This window comes from Hirundo rustica, chromosome 12 (genome assembly GCF_015227805.2).
Source record: "Hirundo rustica isolate bHirRus1 chromosome 12, bHirRus1.pri.v3, whole genome shotgun sequence".
Lineage (NCBI taxonomy): Eukaryota > Metazoa > Chordata > Aves > Passeriformes > Hirundinidae > Hirundo > Hirundo rustica.
In genome coordinates, this window is record NC_053461.1 from 1,074,957 (window position 1) to 1,101,648 (window position 26,692).

General features: G+C 47.7%; 1 protein-coding gene across 4 annotated transcripts in view; it reads left to right on the plus strand.

Annotated features, from left to right (window-relative positions):
• Window positions 1–26,692, plus strand: part of NUP210 (nucleoporin 210) — an 86,277-nt gene that overhangs the window by 28,177 nt on the left and 31,408 nt on the right. For 3 of the 4 annotated variants that reach the window (XR_005702865.2, XR_005702866.2, XR_005702868.2), the window contains exons 21-40: window positions 1,629–1,757; window positions 2,384–2,511; window positions 3,058–3,193; window positions 3,483–3,545; window positions 4,455–4,634; window positions 6,015–6,095; window positions 6,208–6,339; window positions 6,534–6,692; window positions 7,183–7,274; window positions 7,911–8,085; window positions 10,759–10,934; window positions 11,881–12,098; window positions 13,073–13,209; window positions 13,939–14,062; window positions 14,953–15,099; window positions 16,405–16,655; window positions 16,933–17,152; window positions 17,288–17,383; window positions 17,516–17,599; window positions 18,022–18,932. Coding sequence is in view for 1 of the 4 variants with exons in the window: in XM_040076470.2 (XP_039932404.1) it covers window positions 1,629–1,757; window positions 2,384–2,511; window positions 3,058–3,193; window positions 3,483–3,545; window positions 4,455–4,634; window positions 6,015–6,095; window positions 6,208–6,339; window positions 6,534–6,692; window positions 7,183–7,274; window positions 7,911–8,085; window positions 10,759–10,934; window positions 11,881–12,098; window positions 13,073–13,209; window positions 13,939–14,062; window positions 14,953–15,099; window positions 16,405–16,655; window positions 16,933–17,152; window positions 17,288–17,383; window positions 17,516–17,599; window positions 18,022–18,122 (2,829 nt within the window). In the remaining 3 variants the exon portion in view is untranslated. Of the gene's footprint in view, window positions 1–1,628; window positions 1,758–2,383; window positions 2,512–3,057; window positions 3,194–3,482; window positions 3,546–4,454; window positions 4,635–6,014; window positions 6,096–6,207; window positions 6,340–6,533; window positions 6,693–7,182; window positions 7,275–7,910; window positions 8,086–10,758; window positions 10,935–11,880; window positions 12,099–13,072; window positions 13,210–13,938; window positions 14,063–14,952; window positions 15,100–16,404; window positions 16,656–16,932; window positions 17,153–17,287; window positions 17,384–17,515; window positions 17,600–18,021; window positions 19,373–26,692 lie in introns of those variants that run through there. The other variant, XM_040076470.2, reaches the window with a different exon arrangement.

Genomic DNA, 26,692 nt, shown 5'->3' on the forward strand with positions numbered 1-26,692 from the left:
CAGGTCTCCCTGATGGGTTTAACTGATGTACACGAGATAAGTTCAGTGCTCCCATCTGGAATTCAGGAGTGGAGCAGTGACAGCAAGATAGGCTTTGTGAAGTGTAGGAAGAGATTTAACTGCCTGTCAGATTAAAGGAGAGAAAACTCCACTTTTAACATCTTTTTAAGAAATGCAACCCCACACGCGCATTTGGCAGGTTTGTTTGGGTTAAATCCCAGTTCCAGCCCTGGGTTTTCCATGGGAGCAGCAGAGTGGCCTGGGAAATCAGCAGGCTGTGTCAGGGCAGGTACCAGGGCAGCCAAGTTGGCAGAGGATGGGTTGGCAGTAAACTCTTCTGAGAATCTAAATTCAAGTTATCTGGGGCAGTGATTCCCAGACTTTTCAGTGGGGCTGCCAAGGAGAAATTCTCTCCCTCTGGTTTTGACACAGCAGCTTCTCTGGGCGTGGGTGGGTGGTAGCAGGGGAGGAGTGAGGAGTGGCCACCAGTGCAATATCTCTGCATCCTGGGAGCCACTGGACACCTGATGGGAGGGGAGAACAGCAGAGGTGGCCGAGACTGGAAGTTTTAAAAGTTGCGGTAGTTCTGTTTGCCCTTTTCCCTGTTTCCTTTCCCTGGTGTGCCAGCCCAGCTGAGCTCCAGTCCAGCTCCCTCCCCATGCCACATCCCCTGCCCCGCTGCCCAGCCACCTTCTCTGGGAGCTGATGCTGTTCTGGAAGCTGGCCTTTATTAAAACTTCACATCGCTTTCTATTCTGAGGCAGCAGTAGGAGCGGTGCCCTCAAAGAACAAAATGTCAGCAGTCCCCACTGCTCTCCCGTGGTGCAGGAGGGCAGTGCTGAGTTCCCCGAGCTCCCCTGCGCTGGGGGGCCTGGCTCTCTGCCCTTGTTCAGAGTTCAGAGCACAGGACAGGACACCCAGCTCCACTGCTGTCCCTGCCAAGGGCAGGAGAACAGCTGGCGCTGCCCTGAGAACTGCAGAGCTGATGTGGGTGCGTGGCCTTGGCAGAGGGGACTTTGGGATGGGAGCTCAGTTCTGAGGGCTCCTGTTTGTGACCAGAGGCTTCTTTCTTCACTGGTTTATTCTCTTTACCAGTTAAGAAGTGTAACATTGTCTTTCTTTAAAAATAGTGGGATAATAGTTGTGTTAAAGAAATACCTGATCTGTCGCTCATCCTTTCTTGCCAGGATCTGCCACCAGGTTGTGGCTGCTCAGATGAAACGATGTAACAGTAGAGGACAAATCTTACAGGGAGCAATACCATTGCTTTAGAGGCATAATCTTTGTCCTCAATTTTTTTTTTTTCTTTATCACTTTGGTTTTCACTTTTCTACTTAGAAAAGTTTTGTTGCTCTAAATAATTAGTGTGTTTTTTCTCCTGATGGCAGGAGAATAACAGGATGCCAGACTGTTCCAGATGAAGAGCTGTTAATTCACTTTGGTGCCTGGGGGCTGTTTGCGCTAACTCAGTAGCATGATACTTTTTACATACATTTTACAGCTTGATTTTTACTTTGGTGGAAGAATTCTCTGTGTCTAAGCTTAGAGTTTCCTGCATCCAACTGCTTCTGCCCTGTGAGCAGCAGACAAAAGAAGTGCTATAATGCGGTTTTCTTTTGGCATTGCAGGTGCAGCCTCTGCTCCCAGGATCAGTGACTGTCATGATTCATGACCTGTGTCTGGCTTTCCCTGCCCCAGCTGAAGCTGAAATTCATGTGTCTGATATCCAGGAGCTGTATGTGCGAGTTGTTGACAAGGTCAGTGCCTTGGGAGCTGATCCAGCCTGCCCTGACTCCCTGTGCTGGTCCTGAGCACAGACATCAGGCATGGACAAGATGCTACGACCTCTCTGTGTCTCTGTTGCTCCCTCCCAAGTTTATCCCTTTAGGTCATAAAGAGATCAGGTATCTGTTCATATTCTGTGTGGCAGCAAGCTCCACTTTTGCATTTACACAGCAATGTTAATCCATAATTTATATGGACACACTCATTTACATTTCCTCCTGTTTAAAGTGCACGTGGGCAATTCTTTTAGGAATAAGTTTTGCCCCAAGGTCATTTTCCTTATGTCAGGTTCTAAAACTGAGCAGAATAAAGCCCAGCTCATTCCACTTGCCTGCTTGGGTGCTCCTTAAACAAAGGAAGTGTTGATACTTCTGGATGTTTTAATTATGCCCTTGCCAGCAGAAGGGCCTGGATTCATTCATTTCATCTGACACTAACTCCAGCTGGCAGGAATTAGTCTTTAAAATCAGTGCTAATCTAACCTTGGGGCTCTATCTCCACTACCCACTACAAGTGTAATACAAAACAAAATGAAAATGTTTATGCTAATAAATAAGAGTACTTTGAATGCAAAACACCTTGGATGTGTCTATTTCAGGTGGAGATTGGAAAAACAGTTAAGGCTTATGTCAGAGTTCTGGATGATTCAAAGAAACCTTTTTTGGCAAAATACTTCCCTGTCATGGATCTCAGTCTCAGAGCAGCATCTCAGCTTGTCTCACTTGTGTAAGTTAATGGATTTTTGAAATTAATCTGCAAATAAGAAGTAGCAAAAAATTAATAACGCTATTAGGTTGGAGGTAATGTACAGTGGCTGAGATTTTATTTGTTTTATTTTTGTGAAGTCTTAATTACCTGTTAAAAGGTAAAAAAAATATTATTTGTGAGGGAAATTGCCTGAACTAACAGCTTGAATGCTGCTGGCTGATGAACGAGGCGTCACTCCTCCAGTGTGATGTCTGATGAAGCTTTGTGCATCTTGGAAGCAGTGACTTGGCAGATAGTGTCAGGTGAGGAGTGCTGTGTGGAGGCACAGCTGATGTTACCACACTCATTGTGGCTGTCACCTGTTTCACTGTCATTTCGGGTATTTAATGTTCCAGTAGAGCGCGGGTTGCACAGAGCCATCGTGTGTAAAAATGTGATAATTCCTTAACTTGGCTTCTGCCATGGTCACAGCCTCGTGGTAAAACTGCTGGGCACTGAGTGAGTGCTCTGCTTTGCTGTCTGTGATTCCCTCAGAGAATGTCTCTCTAATGGATTTCTTTGCAGCCCCCTGAGGGAGGCTCTGGATGACCACACTGCTGCTTTCCTGGTGCGTGGGATGAGCATTGGGCAGACGAGTCTGATGGCAACTGTGGCTGACAGAAGAGGACAGAGAATCAGCTCTGCTCCACAGCAGATTGAAGTAAATAGTTTCAGATAGGATATATGCATAAATACAGTGGAACAGGAATATATAAATTGTGGTTCCAGTATGGTAATCAATTCGCCAGAAAATTCATTCTGTCTGGAAGCTGACCTAATGCCAGGCAGATTTCAGTGTTGTTTAACTGCAGATGATGAGTTAAAGTTCTGCGTGCTCAATTTACTGTGATTAAGCATCTAAAGACTCAGTTTCACACTTGTACTGTTTTGTGGCATAATTTATCTGATTGAAGGATCCTGAACATAGCTGTTCATATTTCTGTTTTTAGGTCTTTCCCCCATTTAGACTACTGCCAAGGAAAGTGACCCTAATTATTGGGGCCATGATTCAGGTGAGGCATCTTCTTACAAATTTTCTTTATTTTGTAATTTCTGCTGTAAAATGAATATTCATCACTGAATTTTCAGCAGTAGATATTCAGCTTGACATTTACCTGCATTCACACTGAATGGGCTGACAGGATTGTTGGGGAGGAACTTAGGGCAAGGGCCTGGAGTGACAGGACCCAGGGAATGGCTTCAAACCCGACACAGGGCGGGGTCAGATGGGATATTGGGAAGGAATTCTTCTCTGGCAGGGTGTTGAGGCCCTGGGACAGGGTGCCCAGAGCAGCTGTGGCTGCCCCTGGATCCCTGGCAGTGCCCAAGGCCAGGTCGGATGAGGCTTGGAGCAGCCTGGGACAGTGGAAGATGTGCCCATGGAGCAAGATGAGCTTTGAGGTCCCTTCCAAGCCAGCCTGTTGTGTGTTTGTGTGATGAATACTCCTCTGAACAAGAATTCATTCTTGAGCCAGCTTCCTTTTTGCTCTGTTGCTGGGTCAAATGAATTGTATTTGCTTTTGTCAGTGGAGTGTCAGCTTTTCTGTGTTAAATACCAGCACAGCATGGGTAAACCTGTCAGCTCCATGAAATTAGGCAGAGTGGGCTTGTACAAACTGCAGCACAGAGCAGAGCTCTGCACCAGGGTGCTGAGGAGAAAGGGAGGTAAAGTTCTCTGAAACCTTCTGGAGTGGAGGTGGCATCAGCCTGTGACACTCTGTGAGGCACAGGGTCTGTTCTGTGCTCAGCTCCTGCATTTCCCAGGCTGACATCCTGCAAGGACCAGTGTGCAGGGGGAATACTCCTCGAGCTGCCCTGGGAAGGGGCAGGCAGCACTGCAGTCAGGGTGGGTGTAGCCTGTGACGGTGCCCAGAGGAACCATCTGAAGGGTCCATTGACTGTTCTGTGTGCTGTTCTGACAGATCACTGCTGAAGGGGGCCCCCAGCCCCTCTCCAACATCATTTTCTCCATCGACAACAAGCACATTGCATCAGTGAACGGCTCTGGGCTGGTCAGAGGAGTGGCCATTGGCACTGGGGTGGTGACAGGAGTGCTGCAGGCTGTTGATGCAGAGACAGAGAAGCTTGTGGCAGTGTCCCAGGTAATGTTTATGGTGCTCTTGGGGGCTGGCAGGGGATCTCTGGCTCGTGGCTTTGGCTCTGACCGGGGGCACAGAGTCTTTCTGCATGAGCAGTGTTACCTCGTGCACTTCTCTGGTTTCCTGAAGGTGAAAGCTCAGAGTTCTTTACTCTCTGGCCTGTGAGCTTGAACAGGTATTGGCACAGGTGGTACTTTGAACAGCTAGGTAAACCTTGCTGTGCCTTAAGCCAGAGTCTCACAGATAACCAGGGGGCCTTTATGACCTTCAGGATTCAAGTGTCTTCAGGATTGCTTAGTGCACCTAGAAAGGCCCATCTAAAGAAGCCTTCCCAGCACAGCAGAAGGTTGTCCTTGTCTGCATTCCCTCTTAGGTCAGGAGGATCCAGAAGGCAGCTGCTGCTCAAAACCCCACCTTGTCTCCCAGGGGCTGCATAGAGCACTGACATCCCTTGTTGTGGTCTGAACCCATCCCTGAGGTGCAAGCAGTGAATCCCTGATATTCCACCAGAATCTGTGTCCTTAGATTTTCCTGCAGCTGAGTGGGAGGGAGGTGAGCAGGCCTGCAAGGAAGCACAGGTCCCTGGGGCTTGCATAAGTCTCAGAGCAAGAGAACTTGGGCCAGATCTTATGACTTCTTCCTTTGAGCTCAGGGCAGCACAGCTGCTGTGAACCACAAAGCTCTGCTGCTTGAAAGGTGTCAGCACAGTCCAGGAGGACACAAAGTGATTTTTTAAAAAAATAAAATATCAAGAAACTTCTGCTTTTTAATGCATGGACAGCAGTCTGCCCTAATGGTGTGACAGGAGGCAAAGGGAACTTGAAAGGTCAGTCTGCTGCTGGGTGAGGTCCAGGTCTGACCTTTCCTCCCCAGAATATGGCAGGAATAAAATCTATCAGGAATGTCTGGATACATGAAGAGGAGGTATCAGAGTCACACATCATCCTTTTATTCTCAGTTGTCCCATTTGGTGCTCTGCAATCCTCATTTCATTCTAACTTCTCTCCATGTCTTCCTTTACCTCCTGGGTTTCTTCATCCTCTTCTCCTGGGCTCCCCTGTGATCTTGTCCACTGCTCTCTCTCACCTCTCAGCTCCATCATCCATGTCATCAGTAATTTGGAGCAGATTCGGTTTTTTCCAATTTAGGGGGCATTTTGAAATGCCTATCAATCAAAGGTTAATCCTTCCTAGTTTTTTACAGTCCTGCTGAATTTGTCCATCTGTATTTTCTCTGACAAGCCGTGCAAATCACGTGGCAGCAGAGATTAAATAGGGCAAAATAGTGGCTGTGGAGCCTGAAAATGATTTTAGACTCTCTAGAACCAGAGCAGTGGTTTCTGTTTGACAAGTGCTTACAGTGTCTTCCCTTCCTCCTTGCCAGGACAAGGTGGAAGTTGAGGTGGTGCAGCTGACAGCTGTGAGAATTCGGGCACCCATTACTCGGATGAAAGCTGGCACTCAGGTGAGTTGTTTGCGATGGGCTTCTGTCACCCTCACGTGTTGGAAGTGCAGGCTGTGCCCAGTTTGGTTTGCATGCTGCCGTTCCCCAAGCTGGCTGCTTTCTCTCTTTCCAGATGCCAGTTTATGTCATGGGCATCACCAGCACTCAGACTCCTTTCTCCTTTGGCAATGCTGTGCCAGGGCTAACGTTCCACTGGTCTGTCACCAAGAGGGACACTCTGGATGTCAGGACCAGGCACAGTGAGGTAAAATGTGTGTGTAATGCATGTGTGTGCAGCTTGGGAAAAGGAAACAGCCGCATCAGGGCAGTGCAGGGAATATTGCAGCCTCCACTGCCTCAAAATCCAGGATCACTTGTCAGCACTGGCTGTGGTATTTCCTCTGTGCCCATGTCTGGGGTCTCCATGAGCCAAACTTTAATCCCTTTCTCCTGTCCAAGGCTGCTTTTCAGCTTCCTGCAAACTACAACTTTGCAGTGGACGTTTATGGCAGAGTCAAGGGAAGGACGGGCCTGAAAGTTGTAGTGAAGGTCCTTGATGCTGCAGCCAACCAGTTCTACAACATGGCCAGAGAGCTGTCTGATGAAATCCAAATCCAGGTAGGATGGTTTTCTTCACATGTTAAATATCCATTTCAGAACTGCACTGGAGTCTGTGTTTGAAGTCAGAATTTGAAGTGCAGGAGTAGCTCCAGCTTTGGTTTATCTTTGAGCCCTTACTCATGTTTGAATAATGTTCCTCATTTGGGCTCATTCAGTTCATGGGGGCACAGGGGGAGTCCAAAGTAACTCGGGTGAGTATGGGGTTCCCTACACCTTTTCCCTTGAGAAATCTTCTCTTCTCATGCTGCTTCCTGGTTTAGCCATAGCCCTGGAAAGAAATGCTCTTCAGAATAACTTGTAGAAGATACTGGCTCTCCCATTCTCAAGTATTCATGTTCAGTTGTTTTGTTTTACCATAAATATTATAAAAGAGAAGAAAGAAAGTTACAGTTCTGTTTGGTTTTGTTTGCTTGTTTTGAAGATGAAATAAATAAGCTAAATTACTGTCTGCACACAACAGTAGGCCAAACAGCCTCTTACTTTCCAGGTGTTTGAAAAACTTCATCTAGTCACTCCAGAGGTAGAAACAGAGCAGATCTTAATGTCACCAAATTCCTTTATCAAACTTCGGACCAACAGGTCAGTGCTCAGTTTCCCTGCTGTGGCTTGTGTCACCCCTTTGTCCGAGCTGTAGTTGTGTTTAAGGGAGCTGTTTCAGTCCCTCAGCATCACTGTGTATTCCTTTAATACACAAATTATCTGCTGCTTCATGATATCTTACCTGTTCCCTCGGGCTTTGTCAAATCTTGTATTAGATTGTAGCTGGAAAATTCATTCAGTATCGGGAACTTTCAGATCCCTTTTTGAAAAGCTTCTGAGCCAGTTAAAGGAGTATCCTGCAGCCTGCTTCCTGTAGAGGTTTTGATGGGTGATTGAGGCTTTGTGGAATGTAATTCTGTGTATTTCTCACACAGAGGCTATGGCTGGATTTTCAGATTAATATGTCATTTCCAAACGAGAAATTCTTTTTACATAATCTGTTTTCAAAGACTGACATTTTAGACTCATATCAGGCTTGAAATGGACTTTTCCCAGCGTAATAATGGGCAGATGGAGACAGCAGGACTCACACTGAGGGCAAAGCTTTGGAGGCATTTATATTTCAGGGGGAGGGAAGCCTTAGTTTCATAGAATCACAGAATGATTTGTGTTGGAAGAGACCCTAAATGCAGTTTTACATATTTAAGGGGTTCCCTGCTTCCTGTTTTTCTTCAGGGACCGAGTGGCCTCGCTGAGTTACCGTGTCCTGGATGGAGCAGACAAAGTACCTGTTGTGAAAATCGATGAGAGAGGATTCCTGGTCTCTGGCTCTGTGATCGGCTCCTCGACCATCGAGGTGACTTCCCAAGAGCTGTTTGGCATCAACCAGACCATCATAGCTGCTGTGAAGGTACTGTCAGCTCTCTTCCTCTGCAGCTCCCTCAAGTCCATCTTCACTGCTGCCACAGGGATTGTTGGCTGCGCTTCTTGAACTTCACTTCTGAAACATGAGCAGTGTAGGAATTAATAGTTCTGAGCTGGGAACCTTGGGACACCAGGGAATGTATTCCCATCATCTCTGTTCTGAAAAAATCCTTGAGCCAAGAACTTCCTGCCTCTGCCAGCATGAGCCTTGAGATACCCACTGCTCCCATTCCTCCTCTCCCTTTTTACTGTCAGCATCTTCCCTCTGTCCCAGCCAAAGGAGAAGGATGTACAGTGGAGTGCTTTCAGTTATTTCAAGGTTTAACTCCTGTAGTCGCCATGAAGCGGCTTGGCAGATTTTTTAAATCTGAATTGTGGTGTTTCCCACGATGTTCAGCTTTTCCTGTAGGACAGGGTGTGTCTGTGTCCTCCTGGGAGGAGAGTGGAACAAGAAATGGGGGCCCAGTGTGACTAAAGCCACCCCTGCTGCGAGGTGGTGGCAGTGAATTCTGCTGCCCTGTTACACGTGACCTCGTTTCTTCCCTTTGGCAAGGGAAAGGCCCCTGATGACTTTGGGGTGGCCCAAATGTCATTTAATCAGCACCAGGTGGGACTGTGGTCCCATGCCCCTGTGGGAGGTGGTCCTGTACTCAGCACGTGGCAGGGTGGTGAGGAGAAGCTCTCTGCAGTCGGACCCAGCTCAGTTCAGCACCTTGCACAGCTCAGTTGTTTTTTAGGACAACTGTAGTGCCTCTGTGGAAATGATGATCTTTTTAACCCCATGAGGTAACACAGTTCATTTTATGGCTGAAGAGCTGAGAGAGCTTGAGAGGTTTTGCCAAAGGTCACGTCAGAAAAGTTGTGACAGAGCTGGAGATGAGCTGGAATCTGTTGTGTCATTCTCAGGCAAGGCTCTCTCCTTCACTCTGTCCTTCTGTAAGGTCTTGTGTTGTCTGTTTACAAGTGGGCACAATTAACAGCCAAGCTGCTGCAGCAGCATCACTTAACACTTGGACCTTGAACTTGGCTCAAAGAAGGGCTCTTACATAAGCCAGGAAGGGTGGGGGGAGAAGAGGGACCAAGCTCAGCACTTGCCTGGGCCTGCTGCACTCAGTATTTTATTTTATTTTTTCTTGAATTAAAAAAAAAAAAAACTTCAAAACCTGAGGTGCTTTAACAGTAAAAGGCTGTTTTCATCAATATTAAATTTAGCAGCTGTCCCTTGTGGGACAGTTGCTGAGGTTTTAAAGTAAAGCAAGCTTGATAATCTGTCAGGGAAATGGGGTTTTTGTTGGCTTGTAACCGCAGCTTGTTGGGCAGAGATCTGTATGCAGGGAGATTTTCACTGATGAAACCAGCCTGTGGAGCAGGCACTGGGACAGACTGATACTATAGCCACTTTTTTTTTTTTGCCCCTTTTTTGGATTCACCAGAGATGTATTTTGCTTGAGGCCAAATTTGTCCTTTCCTTTTTAAATTCTGACATGTACATTTTCAGTTTGCGGAGTCCTGCGTTTTAGCTGAGCCTCTTAGGTCAGGAAAATAAAGGGATTTTTCTACAAGATAAGCTTGAGGCCTTCTTTTAAAATAGTTTTCTCAATATATTAGAGGGCTTTTTCTTCCTCTGTCCATCCATTATTTATTTTCCAACAGCTGTAACAAAAAGAGCAGATACAGTTATTTTTGTTGGATAATTATGCTCGTGAGTTAATCAAGAACAGTGATGTGCTATTTAAAAGCCAAGAGAATAGGTTGTCGAGGCTTTGTCTTCAGAAAGCCTTCCTTCACTGGGGTGTTACTGCAGAAATGTGGGGGTGTGCACATATGGTTCAGAGAGAGGAGCAGACTCTCCTAAGGAGTTTGGAGCTGTTCCCAACTTGTGTCTTGGCTGAGGAGAGGCACTGATGGAGCAGAGCTCAGCCTGCTGACCCCTCAGGGTTTGTCAGCTGCCAGCTCTGCCTGGAACAGCTTGGCTTTCTCACCTGCTGCAGGGGACCCTGGCAGCAGTGACCATTCCATCCCCTAGCTCACACGTACATTGTGAGTTGCTCTTCTAATACCTGGGCCATGAATTGCACCTTTTATTTCAGGAATTATTGGGAGAGAGGTCTAGGGGCCACTCCTTCTCTTAGCATATCCAGGGAATCTTAACAGTTTGAACTGATAGTAATGTGTTCTCTGAAGTCTGTGTGTGATGTGTATTTCTGCATGATTATTGCTTGTTTCAGCTCCCAGTGGTACTAGAAAAAAAAATGGCTGAGAAATATCAGCTGGGAGGGTCCAAAGCAGGCAGAGCCAGGCTTTTCTCAGCCATGACAGGGCAAGGGGAGCACACAGGGAAGGCTGGCTGAACACAGGACAGCACTTTTTACTGGGGAGATGTCCAAGAGCTGCCTGCACATGGTCCTGGCCAGCTGGCCCTGGGTATCCCAGCCTGGCTGGGGGCTGGACTGGGGCGGGTCAGAGACCCCTTTCAACCTGGGAAATGGAGACAGTGATAACAGCAGCTTTACGTGCTAGCCCTGGCTTATGGCCACGTGCAAATGGCTCATACAGGCAGCTCTGGAGATTTACACCATAAGAACTCTTTTAGATTATCATTACAGGGGCGTTGTAAAAAGCAGTTTAACTTTGCTTCTCGCTGCTGCTGTTTCTCCAGGTCTGCCCCATCTCCTACCTCAGGATCTCCATGAGGCCAGTCCTGCTCACCCAGAACAAAGAGGCACTGCTGGCCCTGCCCCTGGGGCTGACACTGACGTTTACGGTCCATTTCCACGATAACTCTGGAGATACTTTCCATTCACACAATGCTGTGCTCAGCTTTGCCACCAACAGGTGGGTGTCTGTCACGGGGGGCAATTACAGAGGGCAAAAAAGGGCCAGGCACACGTAGAACAAAGATTGTTCAAGGATACCAAGTGAAGATCCAGCCTGGGCTGGGATTGGCAAAGCCAGGGTTTTGTGTCTGCAGCCTTCAGAGGCGGTGGCAGGAGGAAGAGTCGCAGCTAGCAATCGATATTCCCCAGCCATGGAAAGCTGCCCAGATAAGCAGGATCCCAGCGGGGCCTGCAGGAGCTGTGCTCTGCTCTGAGTGACTCTGAATCATCCCCTGCACGCAGCAGTGGCCCAGAGAGACAACTGATCCATCAGCATCTGTCTCTGCCCCTGCTGTGCTCCACTGATGCACTGAGTGCTCCTGCAAGGTGGGAACGTTCTGGATCGGGGGCTGTCTCCTCACAGAGGCTTGTACAGCCTTCCACGGCAGGGACAAGCCTCAAAAGGCCTTTTGGTCTCTGCCTCACAGAAGGAATATTGTGAAGCAGCTTTCAGTAAAGTGCCATGACTGAAAGGTGGCTTGTTTCCTGCAGAGCACCTCGCTGAGTTTGGGGAAATACCAGAACTGGCAATCCAGCGGTGCTCCTATGTCAGGGAAGCTGCATGTTGGTGTGCAAATTTCTTGGCTTCCTAACTCCCTTGAGAAGAGGGAAAAGAGGCAGATGATGTCATTCTAAAGCTCTGCAATGCTCCCAATTAAGAAATAGTTTTCATGCCTAATTACGATCTCGGTATTTCCTCAGCACACTGGTGAACTGAGAGCTGCAATTTGCCTCAGCGGCACCTAAGCAATTCTCATCATTTCCTTCCTTTGCTGGACTTTATCAGATGACTGTTGCTGAAAACAAGCAGTCAGCCATCTGAAGAGTTGGATGCCTCCCCTGTTCTAGAGATAATGACATTTCCAAGTCTTCCTTCACGCAGCAGCACTTCTGTTTGTGTGCAGAGACGACTTGGTGCAGATCGCCAAGGGAGCCGCCAACAACACCTTCGTGGTCAGGACTGTGAACGTGGGGCTCACCCTGCTCAGGGTGTGGGATGCAGAGCACCGTGGCACTGCAGACTACATCCCACTGCCTGTGCAGCATGCCATCTTCCCAGAGCTGCCAGACGTGGTGCTGGGGGATGTCCTGTGCCTGAGGACCTCGCTGACAGCACAGGAAGGTGAGTGGCAGCTCTTCCATGGGGCACCAGCGTGGCTCTGGTTCATCTCAGCAAAACTAAATGCATAATTTATCATGTTTGTTCAGCATCAAATGTCACTGTTCTTGTTAAATGATAAAACCAGGTTTTCATAATAATTGTAACTGCACCGTGCAATGTGTCTCTTGGGCTGAATTCCTGAGTGTCACGCTTCAGACATTTCTGTTCCGTTAGCTGGGAGGGCTTGTTTCTGTGGAGCTCCTGCAGAGCCAGGGCTGCCTTCACCCACTGTGCTTGGATTAATGGGCTTGTGTCAGGATAACTGCCTGGCAGTGCCACTCAGACACCAGGGAGATTCCTGGGCACTGGGAGCTGTGTGCCCTGCGTTCCAGTGGCACTCACAGACACCAGGGAGGTTCCTGGGCACTGTGTGCCCTGCGTTCCAGTGGCACTCACAGACACCAGGGAGGTTCCTAGGCACTGTGTGCCCTGCGTTCCAGTGGCACTCACAGACACCAGGGATGTTCCTGGGCACTGGGAGCTGTGTGCCCTGTGTTCCAGTGGCACAGACACCAGGGATGTTCCTGGGCACTGGGAGCTGTGTGCCCTGCATTCCAGTGGCACAGACACCAGGGAGGTTCCTGGGCACTGGGAGCTGTGTGCCCTGCGTTCCAGTAGCACTCACAGACACCAGGGATGTTCCTGGGCACTGGGAGCTGTGTGCCCTGCGTTCCAGTGGCACTCACAGACACCAGGGATGTTCCTGGGCACTGGGAGCTGTGTGCCCTGCGTTCCAGTGGCACAGACACCAGGGAGGTTCCTGGGCACTGGGAGCTGTGTGCCCTGCGTTCCAGTGGCACTCACAGACACCAGGGAGGTTCCTGGGCACTGGGAGCTGTGTGCCCTGCGTGGCAGTGCCACTCACACACCAGAGTGCCCAGGGGATGCTGCAGCTGGCAGCAGGTGTTGAGCAGTGCCCCTGTGGTGTTTTCCAGGCCTGCCAGGCGTGTGGAGCTCCTCCTCAAGCGCTCTTCTTCTGGTGGACTCCAAGACTGGCGTGGCCCTGGCGAGGGACTCGGGGCTGGTCACGGTGTTCTATGAGATCCCCGGGTTACTGAAAACCTACAGAGAGGTGAGGCACTCTTCCTTCCTGCTCGGGTTGGTTTGTTGGGGCTGGACCCTCACCAGACTGTATTCGATGGGATGTTTTTGTTGTTGTTGTTATAAATATTTAGAAATGTTCTTACAGAAATGCAGATGGTCGGGAGGTATTTGGTATGTGTCCAAAAACACCATGTTGGTTTTTTTTAAACATCTGTGCTGAGGAGGAAAATGTAGCGTAACGAATCAGATTTTTCACCTCTGCTGTTTGTGGAGTGTACACTTTGATTCCTTTGTTGGCTGAGTTGTTTCCAGGTGCTAACCAGTTTTGGAGTGTGGCTGCTGTTAAGAATGAAGCTTCACTGCAGGATGAGGTGGCAGCAAGAACTTGCTCCAGTGTTGTGCCATGCATCACTGATCAGAAGTACTCTGTTAAATTATTTTATCTGCAGTGCAATCGTATTGTTGACACAATTCACTGCATCAGCCAGCATAAGCTCTAGACATTCTTTTTAAATTAAATTTAGACATAGAGCTTTATGCATATTAACTTCTGGAGGTTGGGTAGGAAGACAAAACATTTTTGCTAGCTTAAATTGCTCGGAAAGGCAGTTTCTAATATTAGAGAAATGTGGGATTTCAAAGATAAGAACATCACCTCCTCAAAGTGGAGTCTTTCACTACCAGTCCAGTCTGGTTTCACCTTAGCTTTAATTTGCTGAAACAGTTGTTGGTAACAGTGAGCTTCATCCTTTTTCAGATCTTGATTAATGCCCCTCAGAGGACCACAGCAATGCATGTCAGCGGCATGCAGGCAAGCTTGCAGGGAGCGGCAGCCTCAAAAGTCATCGTTTCAATTGGGGAAAGTAACAAAAACTTGAAAGGTATGATTAACAAATATTTATGCTGATGGTTTATTGTGTCTTTACGGGTTCATGATGCTTTGGTTTGTGTTATGGGGTTTTTGTTTGTTCTGTAAGGGTAACAAGATCCCCAGGAACCCCAAATGCCTTTCTAGAGTCCCAGGAGCTCTAGGAGCCATGGGACAGAATTTGGAAGGTGTTCTGGGGCACTATTGATATTTCACAACTAGTAAAATTTGTAGATTTCAGTAGAAGCACCATTTTTGATCATATAAACAACAATTAATGGGCAATGAGCAAATTGCTTCTATGTTTAATTGCAGTTGCCTTCTTGGAGTTGTTACATTTTCTCACTTTGTTACCATCCTTAAATCTTGCACAGAACTTACCACCAGTTGGAATCAATACAAAGATTGAGCATCATATTGTGTCCTCTATTTAATAAGCTGGACTTTGTGTGATTGTAGATCCTTTTAGCTTCTAGCTTAACAATTAGCACTTCTAACAGTATTTTATTTTACCATATGTAAATTGTTAGCCTACCAAAATATCATCTTGCCAGATACTAAAATCTAACTCAAGGCTCCCAGGTCTGTATAAGTTATTCAAGAGACATCAGAGCAGAAAACTCTCTCCAGCTTATTCTTTCCTGTAAATAAACTATTCCTGTCAAGAAAACCCCACAACACATAAAATTTTCATTGCTGTCTCTCTGGGATTAGACCTGAGCAAGGACAGCTGGCTGTGATTTCCAACTGTTTTAAGATCTTCATAACCTCGTAAAACTATTTCAGAAGGTGGTAGAATAACCCAATACTACAAGCCATGATTTTGCTTTTAATTAATGCAAATTAATTAGTTACAATTTTATTTTGTAGTTAATTAGAGATAATTTTTTTTCCTGCCCCTAGGGGAGTGTTCACCTGCTCAGACTGAGGCCATTGCTGAGTTACAACCCCAGTCCATTATCAGTTGCCATCTCGATTTCAGCAGTGATGCCTTTGACTTCCCAGCACAGGATATTTTTGTGGCAGAGCCCGGGTTTGATGCAGTTTCAGGTAAGATGTGACAAGATGCCACGCTGCAGACACACATGAGCTCTTTGGCCCAGCAGATTCCAGAGTCCCGGCATCATGGGTTGGGTTGGAGGGACTTTAAATCCCACCCAGTGCCACCCCTGCCCTGGCAGGGGCAGCCACAGCTGCTCTGGGCTCCCAGTGCCAGGGCCTGCCCACCCTGCCAGGGAAGGATTTCTTCTGAACATGCAGTATAAACCTCCTCTCTTCCCTCTGAAGCCTCTGGGTTTGCTGTGTAGGACCTCAGGCCTCAGTGAGTTGTTCACGTGGACACCTGTTGTTTCAGTGGGTTTTCTGCCTGTGACAAAGTCTTGTGTTGGTTTGCAGAGAAAGCCAGAAATCAGTGGCAGCCCACTTCGTGTTTTTCAGAGTTTTTGTAGTAAGTGAAAGAAGCAAAGGAGCACTCAGGTGACAAGTATTCCAAAAGCAGAGTGTACCCCCAAAACATCATGAACTGGGTCTTAAGAGGGGGGAAATTGCCAGACACTGTGGAGGTGGAAATAAAATTGTACAAGTCTACAAAATGTGTTAATGCTTTGAAAGTGTAATGTGATTTAGAACAGAACCAAACCACTGTGGACTGTATGTAAAGAACAGTAATTATCTGTTTGACTCATCCCTGCACCCATTGTGCAAACCTCTGTTCTACCCTGCATTCTACCCTCTGTTAGTTAGCTAGGAGAGGAAAATAAGGGGAAAACATGCACCTGGCAAGTTCTCCTCGTTACTGATGCTTTTTATCTCCCATTCTCTGGGAAGTTTTTACTACCTTTGCTGCTAATAACAGATTAATTGGTCCCATATGAGACTAGAAACACGGCGAGTATGTAACTTTTAAAGGAGCTTTTATAAATAAACTACATCTTCACAGGCTTGATGATGGTGATGGTAGCTGGCTAAAATTTTAACACCAGTTGAAAAGAATATGAAATAGGATGTTCAGTCCTGTTTTCAGTAAAGCCTTTCAGTATTAGCATAAATGTCATGTTCAAAGCAGAGCTGAGTCTCAGTGGCGTATTAAAATCAAATGGGACTGCAAGTTACCAGCAGAGTGCTTTTTTCATGATGTTCAGTTTGGGACAAGGGATAATTCTGTAGCTGTAGTGCTGGGACTGTGATGTTGGACTCAGCAGACACTCTGTCCCAGTCCATCTGCGCCTCATCACGCCGCTGGTTGAGCTCTGCCACCTTCAGCTTTTCTCTGAGCGCGTGCCAGCTCTCTCTCTGTGCTGGAGAGGAGCCCGTAGAGGCCAGCGGGTACCAGCCCGAGCTGTCTGGTTCCTGCAGGACACTACACGTGCTCCATCAGGATGCACAGCCTCGCTGACAAGCAGCTGAAGCAGCTGAGCAGGAGCAAAGCCGCGCTGCGGGTGACGGCGGCGCTGCGGGGCGGCGCCGTGCCCGGCGAGCGGCTGGGCACAGAGGTGCCCTTCAACCGCTGGTTCTACGCCGACCAGGCCGAGATGCTGCTCAGCAACCAGGACGTCAGCTCCGTCCTGAAGATCTTCGGTGCCAGTGAAATCCTGGATAGCCTGGAGGTGAGCGTGTTCCCGGGAAGCACCTCGGCAGGGCCGAGAGCGTTCTGAGCCGTCACAACCCCCTGCCGTCTCTACCGTGCCAGCGTTTGCTCCCGAGATGATTTGGAAATGCTCATCTTGGCAGTGGGCAGGGGGAACGCTGCAGGCGGCCCTGTGCAGGTACACCTGGCTCCTCTGGAGGGGGGAATTGCTGTGTTTCTGTGGGATCACCCCTTGCTGGCACATGGAGCTGTGCTGTGCTGGCCCAAGCCGTCTTGGCTCGGATGTTCCCGTGCAGGTGAAATGCGAGTCCCCGGCAGTGAAGGTGCTGGAGAAGGAGAAGTCCTACGGGCTGCCCAGTTACGTGGTGTACACTGTGAGCCTGGCTGATCCCAGGGTTCCCAGCCAGGGCTCCCTGTCCACCTCTCTGACTGTCTCCAGTCCCGTGACAGAGCAGTCCCTCAGCATCCCAGTGACGGTGATCTACCTGACCGACAGAACCACCACTCCCATCAGATGTGAGTTCGGCCCCGCACTCCGGATGCCACGAGAAACCTCTAGCTTCTCTGGTGTTTATGAGGTTAACTCTTAGAGCAGATTGGAGAAAATGCTCTTTTTAACTCAATATTGCCTTCTCTTAATCAATTCTGCAGATGAAGCCAGTCTCTTCCAGCAGTTTGTTGAGTCTTACCAGGTGATGATCTTCACGCTTTTTGCACTCTTAGCAGGGACAGCTGTTATGATCATAGGTAAGAGAAGGAAAGATTGCACAGGTGTTTATTTTTTATTCCCCATAGCTTCTTACAGTGTACTAGCTGTAAGATGAGAAGGAGTGATTGCCATCTGAAATGATTTTGGTTTGTTTTTCACCTGTCTTGCAGCCTACCACGCGTTCTTCTCGCCGAACGGACAGCACAATCAGCTCGTATTCCACCCAAGGACAAGTCTTCAGCACAGCCCTGACAGTAAGCAGCTGTCACCCACTTAGAAGTGAATTAATTGATTAGTCTGGCCATTGCACTGGAATTGGATCTGGTACAAAGAGTAGCAGTGAAAAATAATCCACATTCTTACAGATGTATCCGAGTTACAGTGGGCTGCAAACGCAAGTGCCTGATGCTTCAGATAAAATAAGGCAAATTCAAGTGAACATCACCTGCTGAGGGGGAAATATGTGTTCAGTGCCCCTCAGACTTAGAAAGCCCTGAACAGGAAGGCCCACAAAGGTTTGACACTTGCAGGATACCCTTCCGGGAGGCACCAAGCTGAGGGGATGATTTCACTCCGAACGCGTGAGCAGACTCACTGCCGGTGCCCGGCAGAGCATCAGCAGCAGTTTCCAGTTTGTTCCTTCTGAGCCTGACGTGTTCTCCTTGCCCCGTTGCAGGTTCCCTGGTGTCCCCTGCACATTCCTTCAGCTCGCAGGCGTCCAGCAGGCAGAGCAGCCCCTCGGCCCCGCTCTGGAGCACGGGTTATGCCTCTCGGTGAGGGAGCACGGCTGCTCCTGCTGCAGGTGAACACCAGCGCACAGCTCAGTGCCTTAGCAAGCTCAGCAGCTTCAGCAGTCGCGGTCTCGTTCGAGTTTGCTCTGGAGTACAACTAGGTCCTTAATTTATTTATTTTTTTTTAAAAAAAAATTAGGGCTCTTTGAGTTGTATTTGTTTTTCTGTCAGTGCTTCAGTTCTCGAAAGCTTGTTTTATCTGTTTTGCTGCCTTCACAAAAAGCAGTGTTTATGCTAGTTCTGGCTTTCCTGCACTCTTAAAGCAACTAGAAGTTACGTCTAAGTTAGACCAATAGCAGGTTTTTTATTTACTTTTTTTTGTAAAAATTAGATTTCTTTTTAATGAACTCTTTTTTTTTTTTTTAAAAAAAAAGGGAGATTAGAAAAACAGACGAAATATGAGCCAAAACCGTGAAGGATTGTATATTTCGAAGAACTAGTTTTTATTTTGCGTTCCGAAAACTCAGGAATGTATTGCACTGATAAGTGTTCTTACATTTAGCCTTACACTGGGATTCATCAGCACAATGTGCTGGTTTAGCACGAGGAATGCTGCAACAACTGTGAATAATTTGGAAGTTTTTTTACAACAATGACTAAAAAAAGGACAAAAAAAAAAAGAGCTTAGTGTGGCTTCCTTTGGGTACAACTGCAGTATTCCTTGGTGCTGTAAGCACTTTCTTGAACTGGGAATGTGAAAGCATGTGCCTTCTAAGTGGACCTTTCTTCCAGTAGGAATCCTTTATTTTGAGGATATAATCACTTTTATTTGTAAGCAGAGTTTTGCAGCTATCAGGTAAGGGTTTTGTTTACATATAACAAGCATCCCAGTTTGAACTGTGAATAATATTCTGGCTGTTGGAAATTCCCTGAGAACCACGGGGAAAGTGAAATAACAAAATACTTTGTATGCAGAACTATGCAGGCAAACGGATGAATGGAATGCAGACCCAGTGCATGCCGTAGAGTTTTGGTTTCACAGTGTTAAAAGGATTGTTACATGTAATTTTATTGAGTCTCGTTTGACTTACTGGCTACTTCTGGAGAATTTGTGCCTTAAGTGCTAGTACTACTTAAAAAGGTCAGTTTGGATGTAGATAATCATTTGAATCTGTATTAAAGCTTTTTTAGAGTCCTCTGTTTTGAATTTTCTTGTGGTTTGGCTGTTCAGAATCAAGCACTGGACTGTATTGTTTGAATCTGCATTATTTAATAAAGCTTTTAAAGATTCCTTTATTTTGCTGTTGATGAATTTTCTGTGGTTTGGCTGTTTAGAATTTAGCTCTGGGCCGTTGTTTGAACGTCACTTCCCACAGCCCCTCAGTGTTTGCAATCATGGTTTTCCAATCTTAATTTCCACTTTTTGTTGTAATGTTTTTAAATATTTTGACAGTTTTTCAAGTAGTATTTATTGTCAGGGATTCCTCCCAGCTTTCATTCAGCATCTTCCATTCCTGCTGAAATCAGTGACGACTGTAGAAGCAGCTCTTAATTTTCTAGGTTTGTTCAAGCTTCTCCTTTTGATCATTTGGGTTTTAAAGGAAAGATGTGATCTGTTTTCCACTTCCATTCAGCAAGAAACCAAAGGGCTGTGAACATCTCAGTGCTACTGTGATAAGCTTTTCAGAAGTGATTAAAGGAGGGATTTTTGCTCTCCTGTTGCTTCTCTTTCCCACTCGGAAGTCTGGCAGCGAATGTTCTGAAAAACAAACTGCTCCAAGTGGTGGGAGTACTTTGGCAAATGCTCGCTGTTTATTTCATTTCTTCAGGCAAGTAGTTGCAGACTCCTGGCAAGGGAAAAAAAATAAGTATGAAGTAAGGAGCTGGTACGGCTCAGGAGCCAACCTCCTGCATGCAGCGTCCAGGCTTTTGCCTTGAGCTCATCTGACTGTGGGGTCAGTCCTGGGGCCAGGGGGTTTGGGGATATAAATTCTTCTGAGCAGGTTGCTGACAGTGTAAAGAGTTTTATTTTTTTTTAGTTGAATAAAGTGAGAATGGGGGTTTGCATTTAATGCTGAATTTTCCCTCTGTTCGCTTACTGCTTGTTCCTGACTGTTTGCTCCCCTGAGAGGGAGAGGGGCTGCCAGGAATGCGTCTGTTCCAAGCTCCAGGTCTTGTGTGCCTTGAAATGTCTGAGTTTCTCAGGTAACCAAGCAGTGCCCAAGGGGAAATAGGAGCTTTTCCCATCCAGCAGGAGATTTGGTGTGGGTTCGTCACCTCGAGAGGTTTTTGTTTTTGAAACAAACAAGCAAACCCGAGCAGTGAGCAGTGAAATCAGTGAGCCAGTGCCCTGGGCTGTCCTCGCAGCCGTTTTTAGCAAGGCTAGGTTAATGCTGGTCTTCAAGCCAATCTGCCCCCTAATACAACTTCCCAAACACAGCCCCATCTTTGTTCCTCCATCTGCCCCTTTAAAAAGCAGGGCAGATGATGAAGGAAACACTGCACACACCTTTTCAGCAAAGAGCTTTCTGACGAGCAGCCAGGATCACGGTGTGCTGCTCCAGGGGAAGCTTTTCCCAGCAGCGTGTCAGCTGCCTTTTGCACTCTGTGAAGGATTTACAGGTGTCAGTCCAGGCTCCTGGCTAACCCCTGCATTGCTTGCAGATAAAGGCATTCTTACTTTCCCTGTTTGGTTCTTGATTTTGGCACTCCTGAGGATGTCAGTCACTCACAGCGTCCTCTCAGGGTTTCTTAGTGCGGGGAGCTCGGGGAGTTTCCCCATCCCAGTTTCCCCAGTTGGAGGCACAGCTGTGGTGCATTGCCTGCACCTGTGCTGGGCAGTGTCTCCTGGTGTCCTGGTTGCAGCCATCCTCCCTGGTGCAGGAGGGTGCAGGAGCTCTCCTGGAGGAGCCCTGGAGATGGAGAGTGTTTGCTTTAACACCAAGGTATGTGCTCACCAGTGAATTCCTCTTTTTTCACTTTTTTTTTTTTTTTTCTGGTAAGGCAACTGGAGGTATTGTTTGTGTATTTAGCTTCTTGGTTCTGTGTTAGTCTGTGTAGCACTGGTGGTTTGATGGAAGCCATTCCTTTTCAGCTGTGTCTTCCTTGGATCAGTTTGGAGTTGGAGGTTATGGCTGGCCGTAAACTCCAGCCTGTCTTCTGCACAGCTGGATATCCAATATCCAAGCTGGAAAAAAAGGCATTTAGCAAGTGATGACTGTCTGACATAAGGTCTTCGGGTTGACATTAAATAATCCTTTTTTTATTTGTTTTATTGGCGTAATTCAAAAAGCTGTGCTGTATTTTCAGTTTGAGTAAAGCTGGGTTCACTTCTCATCTGTTAACTTCAATAACACAACTTCTCTGTGTAAATTAGGCACACAGTTTCTCAGAGCCTTCCCTTGAAGCTTGTAAAATTAAAACAAGAATGGGAAACTTAATTTTTCTCCTTGGTTCATATTTATCACCATTGCATTGAGCTGTAGATGTAGCAGATCTACTTTTATCCCAGGTGCTGTGTTTACCTCTGCAGGTGGCCTGCTCAGGAGCTGGGTGTGTTAATAAACTATTTCTATTTTCTGCCATTTCTGCCATCCCACCCCTCAGCAGAGCCTGGTGTTGCTCCCTCTCAGTGCTCTGCCGTAATCCCCAAGCAGATTGGGAGCTGCAGATGCTGTTTTCCAGGGAGCAGACGTTGTGTACGTGTTTGTAATTCACCCAGTCATTCATTTTTCCCTTCTTACTCCCCTTGTTGTGCGTTCAAGTGCTCTTCCCCTTCTGCTCAGTTCAAAGCCTCATCTCAGGCCTTACTTTTGCATTTGGCGTAAATAAATCCATTTCAGGCTGCTGTGCTTACGGACGTGCCGGGGGCTCTTTTGTGGCTTCTTGTTCATTTTTAAAATTTCCAGTCCCCAGCTGGGGCTGGGAGAGCAGCACAAACCCTCGCTGGAGGGTCAGAGCAGAAACCCCTGCGAGGGAGAGCTCCCTTGTAAATAATGGCCACTGTGACCCTCTTTAAATCAGACAAAAGCAGTACTGTCTAGGTAAAATCTGCCGGTTGAGATTCAGTTTACTGATCAACAAGCACAGAAGTTCTGGAACTGGTTTTAAATAATTGCTTTATTTCACATGTATCCGACTGTGGGAGAGACAAGAGGTGGGAGATGCCTTTGTCTTTTGTGGCATGTGCTTTACTTAGGAAATAAAGTTCTGAGTAGCGCTCTCAAGTAGTAGGAAGCTGCCCTTAGTAACAAAATTGTGAAAATTGTCATATTTTACCCAAGAGGAAGGGGGAAAAAATAATTTTCCAAAGTAATGGCTTGTAATGTGACAGCGTGAGTCACTTGTGTGATTATGAGTGAATCATAAATAGAAGAGTCACCAAAAGAGTTATTTTTCAAAATGTGTAAAGATAACAAGGAAACTGCATCTCCCAAAATGTCGCTAAGAAGACACCAGGCCATCAAACAGGCTTAAGCTTATTTGAAATACTAACTCACTAAAGGTGCTTTTTTATTGTGTTTATTTGTTTGGTTGGTGGTTTGGGGTTTTTGTTTGTGGGATTTTTTTGGGCTCTTTGTTGTTGTTTTTGTTTGGTTTTGTTTTGGGTATTTTTTTGGTGGTGTTGTGGGGTTGTTTTTTTTTTTTTTTTTTGGTAAAAATAAAGGAAAAGGCTGCTTTCAGTTATCTTTTTCTGTAAAAGCCAATTAGCCTGTCCTTAGTGGAAGCTGGGTGAAACCTCCCTTAGAAGAATATTAAGAATCCTGGGGTTTCAGTGTTGTGATCCAGCCTTTACCAGCCAGTAAAGCTGATTTGGCCTCAGTACTTTGTCACTGCTCCTCTGCACGTTTATCTTTCCAGACTTTCTTTCCTCGTGTCTCCCCTAGTCACCTTTGGATCTGCAGCTTTGGCTATTTGGGGGTTTGTTCTTTTGCTGGATTAATATTTCATTTCATGCTGGGTGAAGACTGGCCAATAGAAATAAACAGCCTCTGATCCTAGCACAATTAAGGATCCTCTGTGAAGGAAGGAACTCTGTTGTCCTGAGCCTCTGCCCCCAGCTGGTGCATCCTCTCTGCCAGCTGGTTCTTGCATGGGAGGAAAATTCATAAAATCGCCAAACAAAGAGGTATTTTCAGCAAGTATGCAAACATTGATGGCCAAACATCCTCCTGGCAATGCCAGCGGTGCACTCCAAGCAAGCAGCTGAACTGAAGGGTTCTTTTGATAGTGTTGTAGAAATGTTGGTCTGCAGGAGATGTGTAAAGGTCAGCTGGAGGGGTTTGTGGGGCTTTTGTTGGTGCTACTGGGTTTTTTGGTGCCTGACTCCTTGGTTCTGGGCATGCTGCTTTCAGAAGGCATCACTGACACGCTGGGGCTCTAAGAATCTGTGTTAGATAGATTGTCATCATATTGCTGTCGTTTCCATGTTCCTCCCCTACTACAAAAAACGTGATCTTGGTGCGATTTTTTTTTTTTTTTTTAATTGTGTCTCTGCTACGAGATTCCACCTCCTTCAGCAGGAGGAGATCGATGAATTGAGATAATTGAAGAAGTAGGTAGTAGTTGTTACTGCTCTCAGATTATTTCATTAAATTATTAACAATTTGCTCAGGGCTCTCGTGGGGGTGCTGGGAGAGCAGAATGTAGTTTAGGCATAAAACATGATCCAGCAATTTCATTTTAGTTCCAGCTTTACTGAATGTGCTGCTAAAAGCAGACAGGTACAGACCCCACTTGTGTCTGATGTTTAGGTTCAGGGTTCCAGTGACAGTGCACAATGCCACAACTGTGAGTTAAAAAGCAATGCTGAGTTGCAAGGTCCCAGAAGCCCGTTAGTGCTCACCCCGTGATCTGACTTAGCAAATCTTACTAACTTCATATCCTCAGCAGAGATGGCACAAACCCCTCCCTCTGCTTCATAGCATCCTCTCCTTTTACCCCAGCTCTTTCAGCTGCTCTTTAGGAGAGGTCTGAAGTGCTTTGTGTCCTTGAGCCTGCAGGGCTGGGAGCTGGGTACCAGTGTAAATACACCTTCAAAGCGGGAGGATTGACAGGAGAGGAACTGCTGTTCCGTGGAATGCGGTAAAAGTGGGGTGGGAATGCATCAGGTGTGGTATTTCCCGAGGGGAATGCTGTCCAGGAGTGAATCACAGGAGGAGGGGGTGTGGGGAGCGCCGGACAGTGGAGGAGGGCAGGGACAGGCAGCGTGTTTGTGCGTTTGGAAATGACCCGAAGCCACAGGTTTAACTGTGGAGTATCTGACATCCGTGAACTTTAGATAAAAATTGTACTCCCAGAATACCCTGAGCTGGAAGGGACCCCCAAAGATCCTGAGCCCTGCACAGCCAGCCCAACCATCCCACCCTGGGCATCCCTGGGAGCGCTGTTCCCGGAGCTGTGGCAGCCTCAGGACCATTCCCTGGGGAGCCCGGGCAGTGCCAGCACCCTCTGGGGAAGGAGGGCAGGACCATTCCTGGGGAGCCTGGGCAGTGCCAGCACCCTCTGGGGAAGGAGGGCAGGACCATTCCTGGGGAGCCTGGGCAGTGCCAGCACCCTCTGGGGAAGGAGGGCAGGACCATTCCCTGGGGAGCCTGGGCAGTGCCAGCACCCTCTGGGGAAGGAGGGCAGGACCATTCCCTGGGGAGCCCGGGCAGTGCCAGCACCCTCTGGAGAAGGAGGGCAGGACCATTCCCTGGGGAGCCTGGGCAGTGCCAGCACCCTCTGGGGAAGGAGGGCAGGACCATTCCCTGGGGAGCCTGGGCAGTGCCAGCACCCTCTGGGGAAGGAGGGCAGGACCTTTCCCTGGGGAGCCTGGGCAGTGCCAGCACCCTCTGGGGAAGGAGGGCAGGACCATTCCCTGGGGAGCCTGGGCAGTGCCAGCACCCTCTGGAGAAGGAGGGCAGGACCTTTCCCCGGGGAGCCCGGGCAGTGCCAGCACCCTCTGGGGAAGGAGGGCAGGACCTTTCCCCGGGGAGCCCGGGCAGTGCCAGCACCCTCTGGGGAAGGAGGGCAGGAGCTGTCCCTGGGGAGCCTGGACAGTGCGAGCACCCTCTGGGGAAGGAGGGCAGGACCTTTCCCTGGGGAGCCTGGGCAGTGCCAGCACCCTCTGGGGAAGGAGGGCAGGACCATTCCCTGGGGAGCCTGGGCAGTGCCAGCACCCTCTGGGGAAGGAGGGCAGGACCTTTCCCTGCTCTCCAGCCTGAGCTGCCCTGGCACAGCTCCAGCAGCTCCCTCGGGTCCTGTCCCTGGTCAGAGAGCAGGGATCAGTGCCTGTCCCACTCTGCTGTTTCAGGAAGCCCTCAGAGCGAGGTGTTTTCCTTCCAGAGCGTCAGGAATTTGTATCTGTTGTGCCTGAGCTCAGCCTCTGTGTGCACACAAGTGCACATCCTCTGGGCACTGCTCTCTCCCCTCTGCTCTCATGAGACACCAGCACCTGGTTCCCCAGCCTGCAAATCCAGGCAAGCAGCACTTGGTTCAGGCAGTGACGCTCCAGCAACCACGGCTTCCCGTCCTTCAGGGTTATTCAAATATCTCTGCGCCCTTATTCAGCTACACCTCGTCATTCGGACCCCCTGCAGGAGTTGAGCATTCTGCCAGGGGAAACCTTCTCTGTGCTTTGGTCGGTTTGCCCAGCAGGTGTAGGTGCAGCTGTTGTGATGGAGCTGGACTGTGTACTGGGATGAACAGGTATTTTCATGACGTCTGTCAAATGTCATTTTAAAAGCCATTGAATGTGCTCTACAACAAAGGGGGCAGAATTACAGAGCAGAATGCCTCTTGTGAACGCTTTTGTGAATGTGTCACAGCTCATTCCGGCTCCTGCATGTGGGCTTATCTTCAAATAGCATCCCGCTGTTATGATTAGCGATTGCTATCGTGAATAAAATCTCTTTGGTTTCAGCAACAAAATAAACCGCTTTATATATAGAACCCACTGTTGAATAGGACCTTAAATATTTATTTTCCCATTCATCTTGCCAAATAATCTTCAAGGTGAAGCCTTTCTTCTAAGGAAACCATGTCAGCAGTACAACCAGGTCTTGAGGCAGCCGTGGCTTTGGAAAGGGCAGGCAGCAGCAGAAAGCAAGCTATTAACGTTCCTTGTCTGGGCCAAACACCCTGGGAATCCCAGGAGCCCGGAATCAGGCGATTGCGTTTCACTGGGATGAGCTCTGTGGTGATCCCAGCTGCAGCCCAGGTATTGGTAACCCCAGGGGAAGAGCCCTGACTCCCTGTGTCACCCGCTGTGTTCCCACAGAGCTTTCAGCCTCGCTGCTTTTGAAATTACTGCTGTCAGCTGTGGGATTTTGCAATTGGTAGAGCACCCACAAAAAGTGTTTCTTCATACGATTTTGCAAGCCGTTAGATGATACAAGCCATTATATTATATTATTATCTATTATATGCTATATGGCAGGGATTTGGATTAGGTGACCTTTAAAGGTCTTTTCCAACCCAAACTCTTCTCTGGTTCTATGATTCTATAAAAGGTGAATATCTACTTGTACAGCTCACATTTTTCCTAATTAAATTCTGCAAGAGAAAGCAAAGCTTTTTTCCTCTCAGGCTCACCGGATGAAGACTTTAGGCTTGTGGAGGATTGGAATGGTTCCA